At 34.9% G+C, this 27,539-nt stretch overlaps 1 protein-coding gene across 3 annotated transcripts in view; it reads left to right on the top strand.

The window, feature by feature from the left end:
• Positions 1-26,936, top strand: part of LOC114330483 (transducin beta-like protein 2) — a 517,566-nt gene extending 490,630 nt beyond the window's left edge. Inside the window, exons 6-8 of one of the 3 annotated variants that reach the window (XR_007698451.1) lie at positions 9,130-9,315; positions 16,310-25,557; positions 26,065-26,936. Coding sequence is in view for 1 of the 3 variants with exons in the window: in XM_050652545.1 (XP_050508502.1) it covers positions 9,130-9,315; positions 16,310-16,527 (404 nt within the window). In the remaining 2 variants the exon portion in view is untranslated. Of the gene's footprint in view, positions 1-9,129; positions 9,316-16,309 lie in introns of all 3 variants that reach the window. The other 2 variants (XR_007698450.1, XM_050652545.1) reach the window with 2 other exon arrangements.
• Positions 26,937-27,539: the final 603 nt, after the last annotated feature.

Raw genomic sequence — 27,539 nt, 5'->3', positions numbered from 1 at the left:
TTCAAGTTGTAGCATGTATAATAAACAGCACATTTTGATTTCTGGATTGAAACATTTAATTAAGTGTCACAAAGTTTTATGTTTTATTACCTAGAAGAGGTTTTTGCAATTTCAATATCGTTAGTCTTCGTTTTTAATTCCTTCTTTAAGATTTTATTTGGCCGAATGGAGAAAAAAACATCAAACACATACAATTTTTGGTGGACAAACGTCCACCATTTTATGTGATTTTAGAAAACTACGGAACTTATCCCTACTTTTTCAGTGCAAGTAAAGTCTTTTTTATGCGATTTTTTTATGCGCTTTTCTGTAGAACGTATCCACCGCATAAAACGAGACCTTACGTATTTGTAGTAAAAAAGTATAGGTACTCCCTGATGGAAACATTAAATTCAAAGCATGTTTTGTTAAACATTAAATACATACACATGCATTGCGTGACAACAATTACGTTTAGTTCAAAATCGGTATAATTTTTTGCTTAAGAGAAGAATACCTTTTTTGTGTAAAACTAAATGCCATTTCACGATTTTTATGTGAGAACGTGCATACGAAAATGGCGGTAAAATTATGATAATAATTATTATGTAACCAATTTTGTTGTAAGTCGTGCCATCTAACGTCAATGGTAAAACATAACATTTTGATATTAAAGGAACTATGCACAACATTAAAGGTGGTTGATGATTAAATCCGGATGCTCATTTAAAGAGATGCGTTTTTGAGAAAGGGGTGAATGAGTTCCTATGCACTAGTCACTAGTGCATTAGGATGAATTCTATCCATTTTTCGTAGATATACATCTTGAGAACAGTTGCTTAAAATTAAATTTCCAGCGAATTGTCACTTTCTAAAGTCAAAATAAATTTTTTTAGAAACAAGTTCAAAAAGAACGCGATTTTGTTTTTTGTTTTTTAACTTGTTTCAACGTAGATTTAGGATACTATATTATTTATCTATGGGTATATGTGTTACCGGCCAAACCCGATTTCAGGACAAACTAGTTTGGCCTAGGCCAAACTAGTTTGTCCTAAGCGCGTTAGGATAAACTAGTATATCCTAGGCCAAACTAGTTTGTCCTATCGCGCGTAGTCCAAACTAGTTTGTCCTAGGCCAAACTAGTTTATCCTGATATAATAACACACACTTCAGGCCAAACCAGTTTGGCCTAGACCAAACTAGTTTATCCTGATATAATAAAGACTCACACTTCAGGATAAACTAGTACGGCCTAGTCTAAAACAGTTTAGCCGAGTCGAAAGTAATTTACCGAACATGTAAGGATTTTTACATGCGGGGAATTCCTAAATCACGTCCCAACAGGATGGCAAAAAAAAATTATACATCGATAAATTGTATCATATGATACATCGAATGAAGATATTGATACATGCTATAAATCAATATATTCTTATATAATTAAATAATATAAAAAATAATAAATAAAAATTAAAGAAAAGATACACTTACGAATAAAATCGAGTACGAATTAATATTGTTTTCACCAATTTTGAAAACATGTGAAAACGTTAAATTATCCACGTTCGTCTGTTCGTCCGTCTGTCTGTCTGTCTGTCCGTGAACTCAACTCCTCCGTCATTATACCAGCTAGAATGACAAATGATGTGTCAAATGAAAGCTTATAATCCAAGGATGGTAGTAAATGTGAGAAATTTGACCTAGGCTGTCTGTCCGTCCCACCGCGAATATAACTCAATATTATTAAAATCCACGAGGAAAATAAACTTCCTGTAGCTGGCTGTATACCATAAATCACAAAAATACCAAGTTTCTTGTAAAAGGTATATATTAAAATACCCTAAGGTTAGGGTCACAATACAAAACGTTTTCGGATTAAGGAATCCATCATCAGTGTTTAAAAGCTATTGTTTGTTTGTTACGAATAATTATAATTTTAATAAAAATGATTATTTTTCCAAGAACAAAGTATTTTATTCAATTTATTATTTATATTAATCCGTACTAGTTCGCTGAATTACTTTCTTCTTCTTGGCTTTTTCCCATTATGAGTTTACCGTTTTCGTTTTCCATAGCAATCTATTCTCCCAGTCGCCATCTCTGAGGTCTCTATCTATCATAGAATTTCCTATGTCAGTTTTGCATCTCACAGCAGGTCTTCCTCTCCGTCTTCCTCTCCGCGGGTCCCAGTCCAGTAATCTTTTCGGCCACCTGTGCTCCGGCATTCTTTGTACCGGGTGTCCCAATAAGAATGGCTCTCGGCCATATCTCAGGAACCGTTTATAGTACAGCTTTGGGAAAAAAATTTATAACAAAAGTTGCCTCGAGAAAAGCCTGGAAATTATTTTCATATTTGTAAGTCCACCGCTAGAGGGAGTAATTGAATATCAAAAATTTAAAAATCAAAATTTTACAAAATTTACATAATGAAAGGGCACTGAAAATCCGATCATCGTTTTCTTCGCAAAATTCTGCGAATATTTGATTTCACAAGTGTAACTCTACCTTTGCAAATAAGAGGTAGGGGTGAGTGGGAACCTTCTTTATGAAAAATGGCTGTAAGTCCGGTTCTGCTTAATCGATTTTTGCAAACTTGGTCTCGTTGAAAACAGATATTTTTCATTAATGTAAGAGTTATAATTACGAAACAGCCTATTAAGTAATATGCCAGCTAGGGGGCGCTATTTTATGTTTTTCAGAAATCTAATTTTCTTTGGAAAATATTAAATACAAGTATGCACTTTTAACCCTGTATTACAAAATTAGATCAAATTATCAAAAGAATATCGAAAACCGCATGTAGATACCTTTTTTCTATCTCGAGATATCTTAAGAAACGTATAAATTGTAAACAAACTGATAATGTCACCGGTAAACTAAGTTAAGGAAATCAAAGTGAAGACAGGTAGTGTGCTATGGAAACAAATTAGAGCGGGACACTTGCGGAGTGCCGACAGAAGTGAATATTTCTCATAGATTCAATTATATTCGGTTCGATTCAATTCGATTCCATTTAATTGGATTTAATTTTATTTATTATAATTATGTTTATAATTTAATATATTTAAAATATACCCAATTTAATACATAATATATATGGTTTTGTCAAACGTAGGAAAGAGTTTGAAAATCTTACAATCGCCGAAATTTTTAAACTTTTTGCTACGTTTGACAAACTGTACTAGTGATTTTACCCATTAATTTTAAAATTAACAAACTTTCAAAAGAAGTTTTACTTCAAATTTGATAGTGAATTTAATTATTATTATATAAACTGAATAGGATGTTTAAAAATACAATTTGAGGATAAGTAGGTTGAAAGGCATAATGTAATCAACAAATTTAAAAAAAGTCACTTTTGTATAACGGCCTCCCCTTTAATGAAAGTATCTAAAAATAAATGAACTCTTCCATGCATTATTTACGATTAAAATTTACTATACTTTATTTACTATAAAGTATTTACTATACTTCATCAGTAATTAAATATTTTAAATTAAAAAATATCGGTTACATTATTAAAAAAAAATAATAATTTAAAGTTTTATGTATGTTTATATCTTATTAATCCTAATTTTAACGGGTAAAATCACTAGTATATAATATTATGTATTAAATTAGGTATATATTATATATTTATATTAAATTATAGATATAATATATATTAAAATAAAACTAAATCTAATCGAATGGAATCTAATTGAATCAAACGAATATAATCGAATCTATAATAAGTATTCACTTCTATCGGCATTCCGCAAGTGTCACGCTTTAATTTTTTTCCACAGCACACTACTTGTTTCCACTTTGATTTCCTTAACTTCGTTTACAGGAGACATAATCCGTTATGTTTAAAAATTAACACGTTTCTTAAGATATCTCGAGATAAAAAAAAAGGTATCGACATGCGGTTTTCGATATTCTGTTGATAATTTGGTCTAATTTTGTAATACAGAGTTAAAAGTGCATACTTGTATTTAATATTTTCCAAAGAAAACTAGATTTCTGAAAAACATAAAATAGCGCCCCCTAGCTGGCATATTACTTATTAGGCTGTTTCGTAATTATAACTCTTACATTAAAGAAAAAGATCTGTTTTCAACGAGACCAAGTTTGCAAAAATCGATTAAGCAGAACCGGACTTACAGCCATTTTTCATAACAAGGTTCCCACTCACCCCCACCTCTTATTTGCAAAGGTAGAGTTACACTTGTGAAATCAAATATTCGCAGAATTTTGCGAAGAATACGATGATTGGATTTTCAGTGCCCTTTCATTATGTAAATTTTGTAAAATTTTGATTTTTAAATTTTTGACATTCAATTACGCCCTCTAACGGTGGACTTACAAATATGAAAATAATTTCCAGGCTTTTCTCGAGGTAACTTTTGTTATAAAATTTTTTTCCCAAAGCTGTACTATAAACGGTTCCTGAGATATGGCCGAGAGCCATTCTTATTGGGACACCCGGTACATACTCGTACAATTTCAGGGCTCTACTTTTACAACCACAACTTTTTTGTAATTGAATATTTTACTTCTATTCTGTTTCATATTTTCTCTGTTCTTATTCTATCCTACCTGGTAATTTGTAGACACCTTCTCATAAACTCCAATTCAACTGTTCGTATATTATTTCGTATTATCGTTGTCACTGGCCATTCTTTCGCTCTTGTAGGGTAATGTTCAGCACTATGCCCTGAAAAATCCTTTTTTGTTTTCTTTGGTTAGGTTAGAGTATTCTTCCATATCACTCCATAGAGAGCTTTCGTGGATTGTTTTCCCCGTACTATTTTCATTTCTATATCTTTCATACAAGTGCCATCTCGGTTTATCATTTACCCTAACTTAAAAGTCTTACATCTCTTAATAGTGTCTTCTAAATTTACGTTTAAATCAGCAACCAATCTGTAATCAATTATGTACTTTCGACTAGATTAAATTGGTTTAGACTAGGCTCAGGACAAACTAGTTTGGCCTACGCGCGATAGGACAAACTAGTTTGGCTTACGCGCGATAGGACAAACTAGTTTGGCCTAGGCCATACTAGTTTATCCTAACGTACTTAGGACAAACTAGCTTGGCCTAGGCCAAACTAGTTTGTCCTGAAATCGGGTTTGGCCGGTAACATATGCACTGCTTCACAGAGAAAAGTGCTCCTGCCTTGTACGTGTACGAAAAGTGCGTAGAATTAATCCTAATGCATTATCCCGTTCTCTAAAACACACCCCTTTAAATGGTAGCACTCAATGGTAAACACGTTGTAAAGAGGATACGTGAAATATTTTGCCAAAGAATTGGAAGCTCAAACAATTTATTCTAATGTCACCTATAATTCCTCTGGTAATACCCAGTTAATAATGGGACCTCCTGTATATTATTTACACTACATTAAATATTTAAGTGCAGTATTATTATCATCGATACATGATTCATCAGTATGTATGTTTATTTATGTATGTAAATATCTTCCACCTGAATTACACGTTTAACTGAATTTTTCCGTTTTCCAAATCTGACCATAGCGGTCAGATGTATTTAGAGCGGTCAAGTCCGGTTAGGATGTACGGACCATGTAGCCAGAATGAAGGACGGGAGGTGGACCCAAAAAATTACAGTGTGGGTGTGGAGACCAAGAGAAGACAGAAGAAGTAGAGGTAGACCACCTACACGATGGACGGACGACGTCAAAAGGATTGCTGGGAATTGGTTGCAGAAAGCCCAAGATCGACAAAACTGGAAGAAATTAGGGGAGGCCTATGTTCAACTTTGGATGCAGAAGGCTGGATGCTGATGATGACGGTTAGGTTGAGGAATATCGTAGGAAGATGAGAAATGAACATGACAAATGACCAACAATATGTGGTTTGGTAGTCATGTAATTTACTACAAATCTGGTGATACCTACAGTTTACTATCTGGTGCAGAAATTTGAGATTTTTCATACTATTTATTATATTATCGACACATACCTACCTTTCTAAAAGCGTCATTTCCCTTTGTTCCTTTAGGTCATTTTATTCTACTTTTTTAATATTTTTGTTATCTCGATTGTCTCGTGCCACCCGTGTGTCCGATAAGACCACGGGTGACACGTGTTGCCGTGTTGCATGAATGTTATTGTTTATCTTTCTTTATAGGGTTAGTACATTTGTGGATAATATTGCTTGTTAACAATTACGGAAGTTATTTTGTGTAATATTAAGTTCCAAGTTGTATATTTCAAAGGGGGGAACATCCATAAACTACGTCGTTAAAAAATTTGGACTTTTTAATAACCTCCCCCCCTCCGTCGTAAAGCGTCATTTACAGTTGACCCCCCCCCTCATACCGACGTCGCAATTGCAACTCATAGCCCCCCCCCCTTTTTAGTGATTTTTTTAATTCCATGTTATTTATGCATTTTTTAAAGTTAGCTATCAAAGTTTATTGACGAATATATCCAAATCAGTATTACTATGTAGCTCATTAATATCCGCGGACTTTTTTCTCTCAATCCACTGTACAACTAATTAGCTTTATTGGGACAAAAGACAATACTTTTATTGGAGTTCCTATGCTTTATTAACTGCATCATATAAATCTTGATACTTATTTTGTTTTGATTTCAATACCAATTCCTTTATTAAGTATAAATACAATGTACTTACTAAATAAAATAGAATATTTTATTTTCTTGTATTCATTCTTGTAGAATAATTGTTTCACATAGAGTATTCAGTAAATAAATGAACAGTTTAATTGTATCGCGTTGGTTTCCCTTAAATAGGCAGATTGTTGATATTTCTTTCAGAGTTGTGACTGCATAGCTTCACTGAAGATGCTTGAGGATGCTGAAATAGCTATATGGAGATGGTGGTCCAACTCTGAATCAAATATAAACAAAAACTGCCTTTATCTTTTTCATCTTTACTCAGATTTGAGTATTTATAAACTGTCTTTCGGTTCTTTTCCAAGACGAAGAGAAGGTAAATGCGTGGCCTAATTGTCCTCTATTTGTTTTCTCCTATTTTCGTCGTCTCTTGTGCTTATATATTGTAAAAGCCGAAGAGACAGGATACAGCCAGAAAGAGGTTTATTAACGAAAAGTCTTAGATTTAAAATATTGTTTATTATATTTTTATTTCAATTATTCTAATTTTTTAAAAAGTAGTAAACTTTGTATCTAGGGCTTTTCGTTGTTTTCCTCGTAATACGAGAGATGTCGCTAGATTGCGTCTCAAAAGGTGGAATCATTGTATCGCGATGTTTTCCCTTAAATAGGCAGATTGTTGATATTTCTTTCGGAGTTGTGACTGCATAGCTTCACTGAAGATGCATGAGGATGCTGAAATAGCTATATGGAGATGGTGGTCCAACTCTAAATCAAATATAAACAAAAATTGCCTTTATCTTTTTCATATTTACTCAGATTTGAGTATTTAGAAACTGTCTTTCGGTCCTTTTCCTAGACGAAGAGAAGGTAAATGCGTGGCCTAAGTGTCCTCTATTTGCTTTCTCCTATTTTCGTCGTCTCTTGTGCTTATATATTGTAAAAGCCGGAGATACAGGATGCAACCAGAAAGCGGTTTATTAACGAAAAGTCTTAGATTTAAAATATTGTTTATTATATTTTTATTTCAATTATTCTAATTGTTTAAAAAGTAGTAAACTTTGTATCTAGGGCTTTTCGTTGTTTTCCTCGTAATACGAGAGATGTCGCTAGATTGCGTCTCAAAAAGTGGAATCATTGTATCGCGATGGTTTCCCTTAAATAGGAAGATTGTTGATATTTCTTTCAGAGTTGTGACTGCGTAGCTTCACTGAAGATGCACGAGGATGCTGAAATAGCTATATGGAGATGGTGGTCCAACTCTGAATCAAATATAAACAAAAACTGCCTTTATCTTGAACAGTTTAATATTCATTGCTTACAGACGTTGTTCTGTATAGAAGCGTTTGTTTAAATACATAGAACAATGTTTTATTGTTTGTTATTCTGTAAAAAACGGCTAGCAATATTATTAAGGCTGTGAGTGATAAAAACGAAATGAAAAGTATGCGATCAAAGTAATATACCTACTAATTCATTTTAATCCTACAATAGGATATATTTTTTATATTCGTGAACATCAAACTTCGTCGGATGTGTACTCATGGCCTCCTCCTCCCTGTCGTATACCGTCGTAATAAGAAAAGACCCCCTCCCCTTTTCAACGACGTAGTTTATGGATGTTCCCAGGGGTCGTTTGGTATCGCATACCTTTACACAAGACAACATCTTTTAGACTTTGCATCATAAAAAACTGAAATTATTAACTGACAAAAGCAGAATTTACAGACCAAACATCTTGCAACAGCTAGTCTAGCAAATTACAAAACAGCCTTATTTAAAGAGGGTCAAAGAATCTACAAAGAAATTACATGTAGCAGTCTCCTCTTCTCCTTCTTCCTTTTTTTAATAAATTCTGCTTGTTCATTGGTGGATTGATGCTTCTATGGAAGGTTTTCACTCCATCTTTTGCGCGGTCGTCCAATACGTCGGTTAGACTACACACTCCTTATTATGCTTATCTGGTTATTCTATTCCTTTTGTCTACTTAGTATCTACATTATATTTTCTTTTAATGTCTTCACTCCTCTTTCGATCTCTCAGCGTATTTCCTGTAATTCTTCTCAGTACTCTCATCTCTGCCGTTTCCAGTAGTCTTTGTATTGTGGCTGTGTCCGGTCTTGTTTCTGATGCATAATATGTCATTATTTGTCTTACACTGGCTTTATAAATTCTTGACTTCATCTCAGTGTAATATTATGTAGGTTTCGCCATCTAGTGTTATTAATCCATCCTTTGGTTTCTGTAGTTGATTTCTCACTTCTTTGTTCAGGTCTTCATAGCTGGACAGTGTAATTTCAACGCATTTTATTTTCATTACTTGGTCACTACTGATTCCACCAATTTCTACTTTACGTACATATGATTGGTTCTTTCCTTTATTACAATGTATAAGTAATATATTCTGTAAATAGCGAGAATAGCTATATGAAATATGTGTTCTTTCATACGTTTCCATTAGATATTCTGTAATAAATACTTCTTAAATGTAAAGTAAGGCAGTTTCAAGTATATTTAAATAGTGTAATTTTTTAATATAAACTTTAATTTATTTGCAGTTAGCTACAAGCAGGGAGAAAATGCTCGTTTACTTAAATCTGGACAATACGAAAAATCTGGCAACTATGCACTAATTGCTCTATCACCAAATGCGGAGGTCGTAGCAATCGCTACAGCGAATGATGTTGCTCTGTATTCTACTTGGACTACTGAATTGGACCACAAGATTGAAAACATCTATGAAGGTAAAATACTTAATTCTTTGGTTTGGTATTTTCGTACCTGGGTAAACTTACCTTTGGCATTGGCACCTGGCTAAGATTACTTTGATCGTTGTCGACACTCATTTCATCGTTCCCAGTTAGAGGTCGTTCTGACCATACTCCGGTCAGTGGCCTAGCTGACAGGCCCGCAAGGTGGGGGGCCCCGACGTTAGGAGGCCTTAAAGCCTTCAAGCTTAATACTTCTACTTTTTTTAAAGGAGATCAAAATATATTTCCCCAATAAGCATCAAAATAGGGAATTTGGAAGGAAGTAATGAAGCAGGTAATTGACGTAACTCTTACTCTTTCCGGGTGCAATTTAGCGTTTAGTGGACGTATTGCTAGTTTAGATGAAAGTGAATCCCAAAAAGATATTTTTTTGTCGGTGGTTCTTTTACTAGCTAAATATGATCCTGTTTTAGAGTTTTAGCTAAATTAATCTATAAAAACATTAACTCAAAACAAATTACTTGAGCCCCCAAATACAAAACGAAGTTATAAATTTGCTAGCTCAAGAAACTGATACCACTCAAACTTGATACCTACCTCTCAAGATATTTCAAAACAAGATCAGCTTATGGTAGGGGAGCAAAAGCAGGGATTCTTGTAGTTATTCGAGCGCGTCAGAATATGATATGGGGAGCAACCTTGTTGCCTGTAAATGTACCACTTCCATTTATTAGTCTTAATACAGGGGACTTCGTTAAGGGGTCCCGAAAAAACAATTCTATGCTTAGAAAAACTCTAAATCGTCAGATTAAGATAAGGTAAGTTAAGCACATGCAAAAGAGTGTATAGTTAAAAAATCTGACGGTTTGAGCGGGGTGTAAGGAACTGGGTGAGCCACAAAGTTTCACAAGAAAAAAGCGAATATTTCGAGAAATGGACGTCAGATCGAAAAAATAAAAAATACGTTTTCAATATTTTTTAAAAATCTATCGAATGATACCATACTCGACCCGACACCGAGAGGGATGGGGGGTAAATTTAAAATTTTAAATAGAAACCACGCGGTATTTCCCGAAATAAACATCACATCGAAAAACTGCAAAATATACGTATTCAATATTTTTGAAAAATCTATCGAATGACGCCAAACACGATCCCCCATGGAGGTGGGATGGGGGGTTACTTTAAAATATTAAATAGTAGCCCCCATTTTTTATTGCATATTTGGATTCCTTACGTAAAAATAAGTAACTCTTATTCGAGACATTTAATCGGAAAAAATGATTGTTGGAAATAGAAAAAAATAAATTAAAAAATGGAAAGTCCCCACTTAAATTGAAAACTTTACTTAACTTTTTTTGGTTTTAGGACCTAATCTTCACAACCCAATAAGTAACGCTCGAGTAACTGCAAATTTGGCATACTTTCCTCCCCTACTATTTGTTTTATTTCCGGTACGTAAAAATAATTTGCGATGAAAATAATTTACCTTCCAAAGCAGAAGTTCTTGAAAGTTATTTGGGATTTATTCGCATGTTAGACCAAAGTGCAAAGGTCTTGTAAATAAAATTTTAAGATTTATACAGTCAAAGCACCTTTCGGTACACAACTGCAGAGGAAAGGAGTGTGATGGGACAAGCGTTATGAGTGGTGTATATTCAGGCGTACAAAGGCGCATAAATGATATTGAAAAAACAGCTTCCTATGTTCATTGTTCATTGTGCATCCCATAATCGGAATAATCTGAACCTAGTGTTGAGTGATGCCGTTGCTGGTGTACAGGAGTTGTTTTTTACGATATAATTAAGAGATTATAATATATGTTTTTTAGTGCAAGTATTAAAAGATGGGATGTACTATGTACTATTATTACTTTGGATTCTTCTCCAACACTTAAAAGATTATGTGAAACCCGGTGGTCATCCAGACATGATGCTGTTATGGCTTTGCTTCGAGCTTTCCGACAAGTAATGAAATATTTAACGAATATTTCATTGCTGTCTAAAAAACGATGAAAAATTAGAAGCTTATGCATTATTAGAGCATATTATGAATAATTTTGAATTTGCCGTTGTTATCATTACTATTCGATCTAAAATACTTAACTTTATTAATCTAACATTAAAACTTTTGCAATCTGAAACGGTAGAGTTAACGGCCGCCCTTCAACTTTTTGAAAAAACGCGTTATAATCTTTGAGAAATGAGAAATTCGTTTTCCGAAACTTTAGCAGAAGCAGCAGGAATAGCAGCAGAAATTGGGTAGTATACCGGAATTTAAAAATAAACCAATAAAACGTATAAAAATTTTTACAATGGGCTTAGCTGCGACGAAAAAATAACTTGTAGCAAAAAAAGTTTTGAAGTTCATGTTTTCAATGTAAATTTAGTTATAATATTGCAACAACTTACTAATACGTTTGTCGTATTAAGAGACATGTATATAATCGGTTTTCATGTCTATTCCTAAAAACCTATTAACACTAACTTATGAAGACTTATTAAAGAAAGGCCAAACATTGTCATTTACACATACTTTAGTACTTATACTGTTATTAGTTGTCGTTATGTTTGTAATACGGGGGCCCACAAAAATTGTCGCGGGGGGCCCCTAATCTTCAGCTACGCCACTGACTCAGGTAAAACTATTTCATTATTTATACCGAGCAGACGGGAGTTTTGATTGAGATCTCTCTTCTTGCAAAGCCTCCTTGATAACGGGTAAACCTAGAAACACGTCTCGGGGATAGCAAGAGACCCGATTTTAATCAAAACGAAACCGTTTATTTTCATTTTACTTTATTCTTTATTTTATTCTGTATAATTCTAAGAAACGAAAATCAATATCACCAAGAATCACTAATGTTTAAGTTAAATCAGCCCAGCTAGATATATTTTACACAACTTTTTCAATTATATCAAGACCTAGAATGGATTCTCAAAAAAAAGAATTTCTGACTACCCAGTTGTAGTTATTTCCGATTTAAAATCGGGTATTATTATCTAAAAAGGCAACTAAAGTTATTGAGAAAACAATACTTTTGTTACTTTCATTTGTGTATAGGGGCACTGTGGTATTTCTTGTAACATTAGAGCAGATCTTTTGCTAATGAGGCAATTTTAAAAGGGTGAGAAATTAATAAAGGCTCCAACCACTAGCAGAAAATATTTTTAGAGAGAATCAGACGGGCTTCCGACGGGGAACATCGACACTGGATCAAATATTTACAGTCAAACAGATCTTGAGCAAATCATGGGAACACGACATTGATGTCCACAACGTGTTTGTAGACTTCAAACAGGCATACGACTCAGTCAAAAGGAACAAACTCTACAATATATTGGCTGAATTGGCAATACCACACAAGCTAATTAGACTCATTAAAGCCACAATGGATGAAACTGACGCATGTGTACGAATACAAAACCACCGGACAGACTTTTTCAAAATTTCGCAGGGACTAAAGCAGGAAGATGGGCTGACCCCAACTTTGTTTAACCTGGCACTGGAGTATGCGATTAGGCAAATGCAAACTGGACGAGGAAACCTACTGACCAACCGAACGGTTCAACTGGCCGCTTATGCCGATGATATTAATATTATGAGTAGAACATCAATAGAAGCACAGGAAACATACGCAGAGTTAAAAACGCAATCAAAAAGGCTAGGTCTGGAAGTTAACACAGAAAAAACAAAAATAATGATACAAACGAGAAGAAATATAGTCCCACAAAACATTATACATCAAGATGACATTGAAACGGTTGGAAAGTTTACATACCTGGGAGTAGAACTATATGCCGACGGATCAGAAGATGGAGAAATACGAAAGAGAATAACGAAGGCAAACAGAGCTTATTTTGCCCTCTCCCATATATTCCAGTCTAAAAATGTCCACCGAAATACAAAGATGAGAATCTATAAAACCTTAATTCGACCAATAGTTAGTGGCACTGAAGCACGGGTCATGAAAGAAACATAAAAAAAAAACTCGACACATTCGAAAGGAAAGTACTGAGGAGAATACTAGGACCTGTGAGGGAAACAGAATCTTCAGAAGTCGATACAACAACGAGCTTTATCAACTTTATGAGGAAACACCCCTGTCAGACTTCGTTAGAATACAAAGATTGCAATGGGCCGGACATGTGATAAGAATGGGAGAGGATAGGCTACCAAAAAGAGCACTGAATGCTAGAATGCAGGGAAAGAGACTGGTTGGAAAGCCAAGAAAGCTCTGGAAAGACCAGATATATGTCAAGAATAGATCTGGCTAGGGATATGCTAAACAATGCATCGGGGTTTAACGTCGATATCAAGTACGGTGGTCTAGCTGTCTTTGTCTGTCGTGCGAATGTGAGCGTATCTACCAAGAGGTGGGAGTAATGGAACGAGTTACACAGAGGCGGCAGCCATCATATGCTAGAGAGAGAAAGCTAAGCGCCAGTAGAGAGAGATAGATAGACCACCGACCCAAACTGCTCCGCGTTACGCTATTTTTCGGAGTTGGCCAAATCTATGTGTATAAGATCTTTGGGGAAGACACAGTAAACAGCGACGCACAAGCCCTTTTAGGAGTCCGTGTATGGAGAAAAACAGCCACAGACAAGCAAGGGTGGAGTCAAAAAATAAAGGAGGCCAAGGCTCAATTTGGGCTGTAGTGCCGTATAAGAGAGAGAGAGAGAGAGAGAGAGAGAGAGAGAGAGAGAGAGAGAGAGAGAGAGAGAGAGAGAGAGAGAAATTAATTGGCTAGATAGTGATTTATTGGTTACACATAAGCAAATTTTCGTAGTCTGCTCGTGGACTTCACCTGTGGAGACCACGAGCAGATAGAAGAAGTAGAGGTGGACAACCTAAACAATGGACAGACGACGTCAAAACGATTGCTGGGAATTGATTGCAGGAAGTCCAAAACCGACAAAACTGGAAGAAATTCCAGTTTTGTCTTTCCTATGTTCACCTTTGGATGCAGAAAGCTGGATGATGATGAAGCAAATTTTAAAACAAAATTGGGAGACTGAATGATAGACAATTTTCTTTGGCCGTAGAACTTAATTAAACTATCGCCCTGCTCGTTTCTTTCACCTAAACGTAAAGGAACAACGGCCATCTTTTGTGGAGATCAAGATGGGTCCTACAAATTTTAGCATCCTTATCTTCTTATTACGGCGACAACTATGTCGTCTGCTATTGATGTTGGAGCATATACTTGTATGATGTGTAAGATGTAAGTTGAGCCCAGAAGTATAAGATGAATGATTCTATCATTAATTGCATCATATTCACATACACAGTTTTGGAGTCTTAAATAAAGCAAATTGCGAAGCCACTCTTATTGCTTACTTTCATTTTCATTGCTAGAGATAGAGAATATGATATTTCGGTAAGAATTATGTATTGAATAGCCACACAAACATTACTGGGACTATACTTGAGGAATCCATCTTTATGATGAACTCAGATATGATGACACCAGAACTAATCTTCACTGAGAAGATTAACACAATTATACCATCTAGAGAACAGAAAGTCCCAAATATTAATGGGGACTTAATATGGTTCACTGATGGATCTAAAACTGCCCATGGTACTGGATCAGGACAAACATGCATTTTGCTTTGGTGGCCTGCATTGATGAAGACCCTAAAGCTAAGAGAATCAACATTTACACAGCTAGCCAATCGGCTATTCTGGCTGTAAAGAACCCTCTCACCAAATCAAAACTGGTGAGAAACTCCAAAGATCTCCTCAATAAACTGGCAAGAGACAAGCAAGTGTCTTTAATAGGGTGCCGGGTCATGAAGGGGTGTATGGGAACGAACGAGCAGATATGTTAGCGAAACAAGGCTCGAGAGAAACTTTTAAAGGCCCAGAACCTTTCTGTGGCATCACTAAAGATGCTATGAAAAACAAGGTTCAGAAATGGCTGATACAGAATCATCAAAATAAATGGAGAACCACTCAAGAGCAAATCCAGACTAAAAAAATAATCAAGAATATTGATAAAAAACTCTCGAACAGTTTGATGAACCTCAATAAACGAGAGATCAAAACGGTCACTGAAATGGTGACTGCACATTGCCTTTTAAGAAACCACCTATACAAACTAGGTAAGGTAAATGAACTATGGTGCAGAAAGTGCGAAATAGAAAAAGAGACTGCCATACACATACTATGCCATTGCAGTGTGCTAGGCTAGGTGATGTAAGGCAGGACTTCACTGGTCAAATGAGGTTTGGACCAGAAAAGATCCTAAAACTACCAATAAGAAAACTGTTGGCCTTCGTTGAGGCCACAGGACTTATTAAAGTTTAAGGAGAAGAACAGGGTTTGGTACAAAGGTCTTATGACCAAGTGCCAGAGACTAACGAGTCTCGCCTGACTTAAGAAGAAGAAGAAGATGATATTTCAGTAAATGCTTCGAAAGTGTCTTGTCCCTTTTAGTGAGTTTCACTTATACTAAGAATGGAAACGTCACGATCTTGCATTTCTAGGAATACTAATAACTAAAACTCTTCAAATAAAGATTCGAAATTAAAAAGCTCATTTACTGCTTTTGGTTTCCACTAGCTGTAAAAGATTTTGCATTTCTTCTTCTGATATAGTTATTGTAGTTGTGTCGTCTGTATATCTAAGGTTTGAGATTGTCTTGCTTTCGGTAGAGATACTGCAGTTCCATTTGTTAAGTGCTTTTCTCAATATATAAGAAGTACTCCCTATAGAAGTTGAAGAAAGACAGAGAAAGACATAGAAAGAGATATATTACAGCCTTAACGGACTTCATTATTGACATTAAAAGGGTTGGACAAATTCCAGGTTTCTAATGTTAATTGATCTTGTGTATCTAAACATTTGTCCTTATTTTGCCTGGGTCATATGGTGGAGCTGCCACCTTAGTGCCTTATGACTCTTTCTGTAGAGCTTGTCTCAAGTAGTTGATATGTTTCAATTTTCAGACGGTGGTAGAAACTCTTCTGCACTTAATTTTGATAGTTATATAAAGAAATACATTGATCTTCTGTTTCAGGTAACATTACTGCCATCATGTTCGACTCAACTGGAAAATTCCTGCTTACTGCCGGCGACAAGCAAATCAGAGTTTTTCACAACGTTACCGGATACAAATGCGGCATCGTCACTGCCAAGGAAAAACTCAAGGAACACGTTACTTCTGCCACCAAGGAACGACTCGAAAAGTTGATCAAGGAAAATCAAGCATTTTTGGATAATATTGTTGATAAATAATCACTTTATAAGACTGTTGTGAATGCAGAGTGTCTTAAAAAATATTAAAGTCGATCTCAAATTTAGTTACGATTATTTTAAAGTAAAAGGTTTTATCGGAAAATTATTTTAAAGTACATGCAGATACTTAATATTTTACAAAATTTTCTACTTTAAAAATTAAAGCTAGAATAGAATAGTTATGTGGTTATATATACACATTTTTATTTCTCTTCTGAGCTTTTTCATATTATATTTATTCATTTAATTTTTGACCTATTATATTTTCTATAAATTTTCATTCAAATGCCTGTTTCGTTTTTTTTTCTCGTCCAAATTGTCCAAAATATTCATCTGTCCAAACTATCAAATGGCCTTTTGTAATAATAGCATAAATATAATTTTCTCTCGGTCTCCAGTTGCTATCTGAATTCTTTGTTTATTCTTCTAGACCTTTTTATTTCCATATGCACATTCCGTAATTATGCAGCATGTTTATGTTTCATTTTATAATCGTATGCAGGATTTTTATCTTTCATGTTGTATATGTGTATTTCTTGCTGAATTTCATGTACATTCTCTTATTTTTCCATTCTCTTATATTCTTCTTTTTTACTCTTTTATCCGCTTCATGACTACATCCTGTCTGCAATCCTTCCTTCTTTTTTCGTGACCGAGCCATTCTAGTCTACGTTTTTTAGCTACTCTTGATACATGAGGGTTGTGGTATAGTTAGTACACTTCCTCATTAGTTCGTCTTCTCCGTTCACTCTTCACTTACCATTTTACCAAGCATCCTTACTTCCCATTATTATTGAACTGTTTTATTCATAATCCATGTTCCGGCATCTTATAACAGTGTTGTCCTAATAACCGTTTTGTATATCCTTATGTGTGTGTTGCAATATTATTTTCCCTTAATAATTTTGCTCACAGCTCCAGCACATATATTGCTCTTGGTCAATCAAGTGAACTTCTATTTATTCCTTACATGTCTCTTCAATAAGTATGCGCAACTACATCGCACACCTAGTTCAATAGTGCCACAAGTGCAAAACACAATATTCTCGAGAAATGAGCAGAACGTTCTCTAGTAAACGCGTTATGCCCTGTAAATAATTTATTTTGAGAATGACTGGCTTCAAAATTACAATTTAGGTAGCAAATTATACACTTATTGGCTGGATCTTATTACAATTTATTAAAAATAAAACGTAATTATTATTTTGATAGTTATGGCGATATTGCATTGTGAAAAAAGTCATTTATAAAACGATACCTAGGAGATACGGCGGCAATATAATGAAAAAATCAATTGATTTTTGCAGTTCTGGCCGTATTGAATTATATCGGTTGTATTGTGGCAGTGTAAATTATCGCCACATCTCTCTTGATTTTTGCAGTTGTGGCCGTATTGAACGTATTGAATTACATCGGTTGTATTGTGGCAGTGTATATTATCGCCACATCTACCAGTTATGGCCATATTGCATTTTCAAAACCTCCAAAAACCCTACAGTTGAATACCGAAGTAACTTACTTTATACTTATCCAAAACAATATTTTAGTTCAGGCTGTATTGCATTAGATGGGCCATTATATAGGCAATATTTTACAGCCTTAACCCAAAATTCGAATTTTTTGCAGTTGTGGCACAACTGAACTAGGTGTGCGACATATATTTTTTTACCTTTTCAAATTATATGACGGCTCTCTGGTTTAAGTGGGTTTTATTTTAAGCTAGTATTCTTGCATGTTTTTTCTTGTTTGGAGAACAACTAACCATTATCTTGCTCCGCCTGAAGGGTGACCTTCACCCTCTATCTTTTCCCTGCTTGTCTCCTACCGCTCTGCCATCACCGCTATTTGTATACATACTATATCGTCCCAAGCGCTGCGGAAGGAATCATATTGGCTTCAACAGCTCAAATCTAAACTCCTATGTCGCAATTTTTTCGGATTTCCGCTAATACGATCCGTTGGGTTGTAGATAACTTCACTGGACAAACTCTTTCTTGAACGATGCGCGATTTGTATCTGCTTGACATTTGCGCACATCATTGCTACCTATGGACGTATATTAACATAAACTGAGCATACCAGCCGCGCGTGCTGACAACAAGATATCTTGCGGTAGTTCTCTGTCTCTCTTTAGCGAATTAAAACTCCTCACGGTCTCCCTCTCTCTCTTGCACCAACAAGAGATACTTACTTAATATAAGACACAGACACAACGAAGGCGGCGTCACTTAGCTCTACAGACTGCTCAATCTATAGAAAAGTCATAGAAATATATTAATACCATTCACACCGGTCACCGATTTTAGACGGTGGAAATAAAAGTAGTTTTCTTTATCTGCGGTTATATTTTTTGACAGATTATCAGCATATTTTCTGATTTATAGATATCTTTTGTGAAAAATAAAGCTGATTCTGACTCTTTGAGCTGATTTATAGATATCTTTTAGTTTTATTCCAAACTTAACACACATTGTGTGCCACGTCGCTCATATATGAGAGACAGATATTTTGCCAGGGGCCACGTCGCTCATTTTTGATATACACGTATGAGGAACTTTCATGGCCGTGGATATCAATGGCCCCTGAGAGTACTATCCCGATTAAAGCGTGGCACGCAATGTGTTAATATAATATTAATTCTTCACCGTTGAACACGTAGTATCGGTCTCCACCGGTTAGTGTAATAATTTATCACGTTGTTTACTTACTTACTCCGTGGTGTTCCAACCCTTCGTGGGTTTTAGCCGACTCGACAACATGCTTCCACTCTTCTCTGTTTTGAGCAACCTCTATCCAATTCTCCACGCCCATAGCTTTCAGGTGTCCTGCTATATTATCTCGCCACCGGAGTCGAGGGCGTCCGCGTTGTCTTCTTCCAGTTGGGACTTCCTCCCATACCAGCCTTAGGGTACGTTCATAATGGAGATCATCGCATCGTATCTTTGCCTAGAGCATAGTATCGTACTCTTTATGCTCTTATTTAAAATAATGCATTTAATTTACCTGGCGATCGATAGTATGGTACGAGCGATACTATGGAGCGAGAGTCGGCGCTTCGTTGTGAGCGCCCACTTACTGTTCTTTGGTCAGAATGTCTTCTGAGGTGTTCTGTCCATTGGAGTCTTCTGAACTTAATTTCTTTTATGATGTTGCCCTCTGGGTAAAGTTCTTCCAGTTCTTTGTTAGTTTTTATTGTATATTGTCCCGCTACTTCATTAAACACAGATCCAAAGATCTTCCTTAGGATTTTTCTTTCCTAAACACGTAGTCTCTCTTACAGGCGTGGATTTAGAAATTCATCATAGGGGGAGCCAGATTTACCTCAAATATTATATTGTCCAGATTTAGCCATAAGACTCACACTTACTCTAAACTCTAAGGATAAAATACACTATATAATCCCAGATACCTACGGTATCAAAAGGATTGATAGACATCGATTGAAAGACAATAATTCACGACTATTAATCTCACTGGTCGCTCTTTACCAACTGTAGGTGTAAAAGTGTACAGATAAACCTTTCTACCATCAATGGGTAGGTACGCCTGGATTATCTAGTAAAATTCAAATTTTTATATCTTTATTGTATCGCAAATTTGAAACGCGACTTTTCATGAGACAAGGTTTATACCCTGTGTAATGTATTTGCATTTTAAAATATTATTTTTGATATTCTTTAAACTGAGAAAAATATTTCAGTTGTTTATGGTTCCATCGGTACCCAAACAAATGCGCCTGCAGTTTATTTTTCAGAGGAGGGTGTTCTATTAGATTTTATGGCTTCTTTCAATTCTTTGGAAGCGGTTGTCGTATAATTTAGTGTTCTACTGATGGCCTTAAGTTTAGAGTTGACAGAAAAAATAATAATAAAAAAATATTTATAGACTAAAAACAATAGGGAGTCCATGGACCCATTGACCCCCCTGTATCCGCGCCTGCTCTCTTCGTTTTCCTTTGTTTTCGTTCACGTTTCGCTTCCATACATGAGAACTGGGCCTCGATTTTTGACCCTTCGCTTCGTTATCGAACGTATTCGCTTCTTATCTGTTTAGTATACGTAGCGAATACATTCGATAACGAAGCGAAGGGTCAAAAATCGAGGCCCTGGTCGTATGATTGTTTTATATACATGTATCGTTGTACATCTTATGAGTTGTTTCGATTTTATAAGGTTTTGAAGGGCATAAAGACATCTGTTGCCGGCTTGTATCCTATTGTTTATTTTTTATCCGTTATTGTCTTTAGTTATTGTTGTTCCAATATACTTAAATTCTCTAACGCGCTCAAAGTTAAAGTCATCGATGGTGATGTTCTGACCGATTCTGTCTCTGTTTTGGTTATTGCGGCTCATATCGTCTGCAAATGCCAGTAGTAAGTTTGGTCCTTCTCGATGAAATACTGTAGTCGGTTTTTCGATTCTTGCACTGCTGATTATGTGTTCCAGAGCTAAGTTAAAGAGTTGTGGTGAAAGTGTATCTCCCTGTTTTAGTTCGTTGTTTATTTCGAATGTCTCCGAGTATTTTTGTCCAACTCTCACCTTATATCGTAACCGTTCCATAAACATTCGTATCAAACTGACTAGTTTTTTTGGCAAGCCAAGTTCCTGCATCGTTGTCCACAGTATAGCCCTGCATACTCTATCAAATGCTTGTTTAAAATCTATGAACATCTCACGATCAAACTCTCAGCATTTTCCATTATCTGTTTCATTGTGAAAATCTGGTCAATAATAGAGCGGCCTGGTCTAAATTCGCATTGATAATCCCCAACGATTTCTTCTGTGTATGTTTCGGTTCTTTCTAGCTGGATGTTTGCAAGGACTTTGTAGGTGGTATTTAGGAGTGTTATTCCCCAGTAGTTAGTACAGTGAATCCATTCACCTTGTGGTTGTTTTTATTTATTATTTAAAATCTTTAAAATAATCGACAGTCTTTAAAGGATTTGTTTAATTACTACTTCAGGCTTCAACGTGACCTAAAAAGCTATCAGTGTCTGTGTAATTAATAATATGATGAAGATGAGCGTATCTAATACTTTCCTTCTTTATTGACAAAATTCCTTTAACCAGCATTAAAAGCTTTGACATAACTAATTACAATTCGTAATTTATGATCAAATAATCTGCATATACTTTAACAAAAAACATTTCTTACGTTTGTAGTAATTTTAATTTTATCTACCTCATTTAACCATGAAAATAACAATGCAACGTGTCTCCAGTAAGCAAGCACTTTCAAAGTGTTTACTGATTCCGTATATGGTGTTTTAATTATTTTTGCCTAGTTAAGATATTTATGTATTAACATTAGAGGTTAAACAAGTCAATAAAGTAAACGAAGTCACGTCATGATAGTTTAGTGTGTTCCTCATGGTAATACGATTCCATATAAATTAAATTGGTATATCTCCTATTCTTAAACGGAGTGTGTATTACAAATTAAATCAAAGAGATAAATTAAAAATTGTTTGTTTATGAGCAATTATTTGCTTTTGATGGGCTACAATTATTTTTACACTGATGGCAACTATGGACAACAGTTATTAGTCACTGAGACATGTCTGAACCCTATAATTTTGTGACAAACAACTACAGTTAGTTTATTAGTTCTTCAATAGGTAAATATTTGGTAATGGTTCATTTTTGTAAAAATTTTAGCGATGGTAATTTCAATTTTATTGTGTTGCAAATAAAAAAAACTTTCTACGTTACATATTGTTGAATCTAGACAGTTCTTCTTCTTTTGGCATCATAATTCTGGATGGATCTTTGCGTGTCTTATATTATTGGTTTTCAGGTCGTCTTCCACGTCATCCAACCATCTTTTTATGGACCTTCCTTTTTTTCGTCTTCCTATTGGTTTCCACTGTAATATTTTCTTTGTTGTTTTTGTATCTTCATGTCTCTGGACACGTCCCAGCGATGACAATCTTTGACTTTTCACAAATCTTGCAATATCCGTGCCCTTTATTTAATTACTTCATTAATTTAGTAGTTTCTCCTTCTTCTCTATGTACCATCCTCCTCTTGCACCGGGCTGTATACCTTTTTCAGTATCTTTCTCTCGAATATCTTAAGTTGGGCTTCATATTTTTTTTCATTACCTAGGTTTCACATCCATCTGTTACTAACAGGTCTTCTTTCTGTGGTCAGATATGTGAAGTCATCCACACGTTCGATGGTATAGTCAGGGCCGTAACTACCATTGGGGCAGTGCCCCGAGGCCCCCAGCCAAGGAAAGCCCCGCAGGGGCCCCCTTTTCTTTGGCCGTGCATACATTTTAACGAAGAACATAAAAATATGTATTTTAAAAGCCGACCCCAACGAAATATTTTCAACTGACACAATTTTAAAAAGATCTTACAGGGGCACCTTTGACCTCAACATAAAGTTTTAATTTTTCGCTGGGAAAATTAGTATTTTTGACTAAAATGTAATTGGAACGGACCTTAACATGAAAATTTAAATTATCACTTAGGAAATTAGTTATTTCCGCAAAATAAAACCTAAAATGTCATTGGAAGAGGGGGCCCGGGCTAAGCTACAACAAGTCCAGGAAGGGATGCCTCAGGGGAGTATTTAATCGCCCATACCATATAACATTTTTGTTTCAGATTTTCCAACAGATGTAAGAACATTGTAGCCGAACAATGTAATTAATATTATAGTATCTTTTTTTATGACAACATAAAAGATGTTATATTGATGGTACTTGCAAAATTATTTAGTTTAAAATAAGGTGATTTCAAATTTTTTTGTGTTGGTCTAAAATAGCAATATGAAGGTACAAGAAATTTCAGTCATGAAATGCATTAAAATGCGTTTTCAAGGGGTTAAATGTCAAACATTTTTCCGGAATCCCCCTTCTGCTGGGGGCAAACCCCCCAAACTCTCCGGTAGAGGGCCCCCAGATGACCAACATCGTAGTTACGGCCCTGGGTATAGTTGTCTATTGCGATATTATTTTTATTCTCAGGTGTTCTTTGACGGTCATGTAAGTACTTCGTTTTTATTTCGCTTATTTTAAGACCTCTTTTTCGTGCTTCAGGATCAGTTTCCTTGAACGCTTCCATTATTCTTTGTTAATTTAGACAGTTACTCTTTTTATTTTACATGTGTACTTTATGTGGGCTACAGGTTTAAGTAAGTAATCGTTCGATCCACAAACTTCTCCTCTTTTCCTAATGACATTAATTACTATTGTTTGTGATTGCTGTCCCGTTGTGAACCTTTCATTCTTTGTCTCCACGTGTATTTGTGGATTTCTTTATGTTTATAATATCCATCTGGTGTTTTTACTGAATGTTTCTAACTCCTTCTAACCTCTTCTTATAAAGTACCCAGTAAGAACCTCCTCGACCTCCATAAGTGCTTATTACTTTACCTAATTTTTCAACAATTATTTTCCATTATGTCTCCAGTGGAGTCATCAGTTGAACCCCACTTTTACCAGATCTTATCATTGTAGTTTCAGTTCCACTGTGATTAGGGATTATTCTTTTGTTGACGGCAGATGATTTTTAATATTTTTAAATGTTTGTCTTTTGTTGATTATTTTAGAAACTTCTGGTTTTGCTCTCTTTTCTTTATTGACTCCAATGTAAAAATTTACATAGTTTCCGTTTATTTCCTTTTCTTGTCGTTTCCAGGTTATTTAGCGACTCGCTATCATGTTGAATGTTGATAGTTCATTATAGACCTCAGAATCATCTGATGTCTTCTTCTTTTCCCATCAAGTATTTTGTCAATGAAATGATCATATCTGTCGTATCGGAGGTAATTATTTAACAGTCCCGATAGAAGTCTGTGGACCTGATGATTTTCATGGTGTTTTGTACGTTCATAAGTAATATTGCGCTACTTCTATATGAAAATTCAACTGAGAAAACCAACAAATTTTCGACATATTACCCATGCAATATCATTTTTTGCACGATTGATCATTTTTGACTGTTTACCGTGACAGATTTTACGTCAGTAGGTGACATTTACTAGCAACTCGACGGTAAGTAATCCAACTCGACGGTAAGTACTCCAACTCGACGGTAAGTAATTCACTTACCGACGAGTTAAAAAATCTCTTAATTTTAATTTATTTTTTGAAAGAATAAAGAAAACTAACGAATTATTTATTAATATTGAAACTTATGGTACAATTTGTTAAATTATTTTGCAGAATTTCTAAATATGGAATTTTATCGTCTGGTTTATTAACGACTGTAAAAGTACGCTGGATGTTCGTTTTTGTATTGGGTACTTTTACAATCATTAAACCATCGGTTTGTTGGATGTCATGCATAGTAATATTATATCATTCTTCTCTTCTACAGGCACCAGATATTCCCAATATCATTGCGACCTACAAATTATGAAAAAATCTTCATTAGAGTATTTCTTTTACCTAAACTAGCTTATATTACCTTGTGAACTAGAAATTCTTCATCCGGTGCTTCCATCAGAAATTTTTCAAATTGCTCCCGTGTAAAAATGCTCGCTTTCTTAGGCCTATAGCCAATATTTTTTCTCTTCAAATACGCGATCAAAGTTGAAAACTTGGAAATATCAATGCCATGATAAAGAAAAACGGTGGATTTAATCATTGAATATTCTGCCCAGAGGCTTCCAGGAGCTTTCAACTGCATATATCTTTGAACGAAATATGCCAATGGAGTCTTTTCTTCGATTCTTAAATTCTTGCCTTCGCACCATTTTTTAAAACTTTGGTAGGTATTAAACATGGTCGTGTTTCGTATTAAACAGAATAAATATAAATAATTACTATTCTGCCAACGTCCACTGCTGATTTGCAATTTCTAAAATTTCCACTCATATTATTACTGTATTAGTGTATATTAATAACAGTGCACCTGGCTTGCGCATTAAACAATGACTGAGTTTATTTCTCAGGAGACACAACGAGAGTGGAACAAAATGCACTGCAGTCAACATAAACTAAGGAAATCTACACGGAGATTAGTCAATTTATTGCAAGTGATCTTTGTTACCATATGGTTACAGTGGACACTAATAGGTGTCTCACTTGCGTATTAAACAAGGACTGAGTTAATTTCTCAGGAGACACAACGAGAGTGGAACAAAATGCGCTGCAGTCAACACGAACTAAGGAAATCTACACAGAGATTAGTCAATTTATTGCAAGTGATCTTTGTTACCATATGGTTACAGTGGACACTAATAGGTGTCTCACTTGCGCATTAAACAAGGACTGAGTTGATTTCTCGGGACACTCAACGATAGTGGAACAGAATGCTCTGCAGTCAACATGAACTAAGGAAATCTACACAGAGAATAGTCAATTTATTGCAAGTGCTCTTTGTTACCATATGGTTACAGTGGACACTAATAGGTGTCTCACTTGAGCATTAAACAAGGACTGAGTTTATTTCTCAGAAGACAAAACGAAAATGGAACAAAATGCACTGCAGTCAACATGAACTAAGGAAATCTACACAGAGATTAGTCAATTTATTGCAAGTGATCTTTGTTACCATATTATAGTTACAGTGGACACTAATAGGTGTCTCACTTGCGCATTAAACAAGGACTGAGTTTATTTCTCAGAAGACACAACGAGAATGGAACAAAATGCACTGCAGTCAACATGAACTAAGGAAATCTACACAGAGATTAGTCAATTTATTGCAAGTGATCTTTGTTACCATATTATGGTTACAGTGGACACTAATAGGTTAAAAATTTCTCGTCGTGGCATTTAATTAACTCTCTCATTTGCAACAAAATATTTAATTGCTTAGACATGACATTAGAAAACCACTATCATATTTATTTCTATTTGATTTTTCTTTGTCATATAAAATATCTAGATGCAACGGTTATACCATAATATAGGTAACTACCTATTTTTTACTTTTCCATTTTGTACTACTATGTAACCGTTTTTTTATTCGGTTATACCATAATATAGGTAACTACCTATTTTTTACTTTTCCATTTTGTACTACTATGTAACCGTTTTTTTATTCGGTTATACCATAATATAGGTAACTACCTATTTTTTACTTTTCCATTTTGTACTACTATGTAACCGTTTTTTTTATTCCTACGGGCATTATTATATATTTTATTTATTTCCTGAGTGGTGTAGTGCCATGATACTTCATTGCAGTGCACAGAGATATTGGTTCGAATCCACAGCAATGGAAACTTTAGGATGTAAGTAATTATATCTCGAATGGAGCGCCTCCAAAGTCAAGACTGTCCAAAAAATATTACGTAAAAAAATTAAGTCATTAATGAGAAAACAAATGGTGCCGTCCTGGTAATTTATAATAACTTAAGAGTTTTATTCGGAAAAAAGTTATTTTTTAAGGTCACTCTGTATATCATTTCATATTTTGTATTGATGTTTATATAAAGTTATTCAAGATATTTTTTGTTTTATTTATAATAAATAGAATTAATAATTTTAAATTGGAAAACAGTTAAACTGGTTTACTGCAATGATAAACGAAAATGAAGAACAAGCAAGGCATTTAAGTAGATAGTGTACTATTTTAACTGGGAAATAGGCCATATCGTCGGCTTACTGCCAAAACCAACTAACTCCACTTTTTAAATTTTGGGAAGTCTACCTTTTAAACTATAATTTAAAATGAAAAATCGTCTGAATTTAAAAAATGAAATATATTTTTGAATAATAAATGCAACATATTTTTCAGTTCTTAAATTATTTTTTAAATTCAGACGATTTTTCATTTTAAATTAAAGTTTTAAAGGTGGATTTCTCAAAACTTTGAAAAGTGGAGTTGGTTGGTTTTGGCAGTAAGCCGACGATATAACGACAGGATAACGACATCCGAGGTGGAAGTCGAAACGTCAATAAAATAATTTTTTCTACAACCACTATTCAAAGTGCACTTTTCTGCACGGTTTTATGTTAGCATACTTGATATTTTCTCACAGTATAAGATATTTGACATTCGTGTGCAGAAAAGTGACGTTTCTGTGCCGCAAAGTGACGTTTCTGTGCCG

The sequence above is a fragment of the Diabrotica virgifera genome, chromosome 5 (assembly GCF_917563875.1).
Source record: "Diabrotica virgifera virgifera chromosome 5, PGI_DIABVI_V3a".
Taxonomy (NCBI): domain Eukaryota; kingdom Metazoa; phylum Arthropoda; class Insecta; order Coleoptera; family Chrysomelidae; genus Diabrotica; species Diabrotica virgifera.
This window is presented reverse-complemented; position numbering and strand designations above follow the sequence as displayed.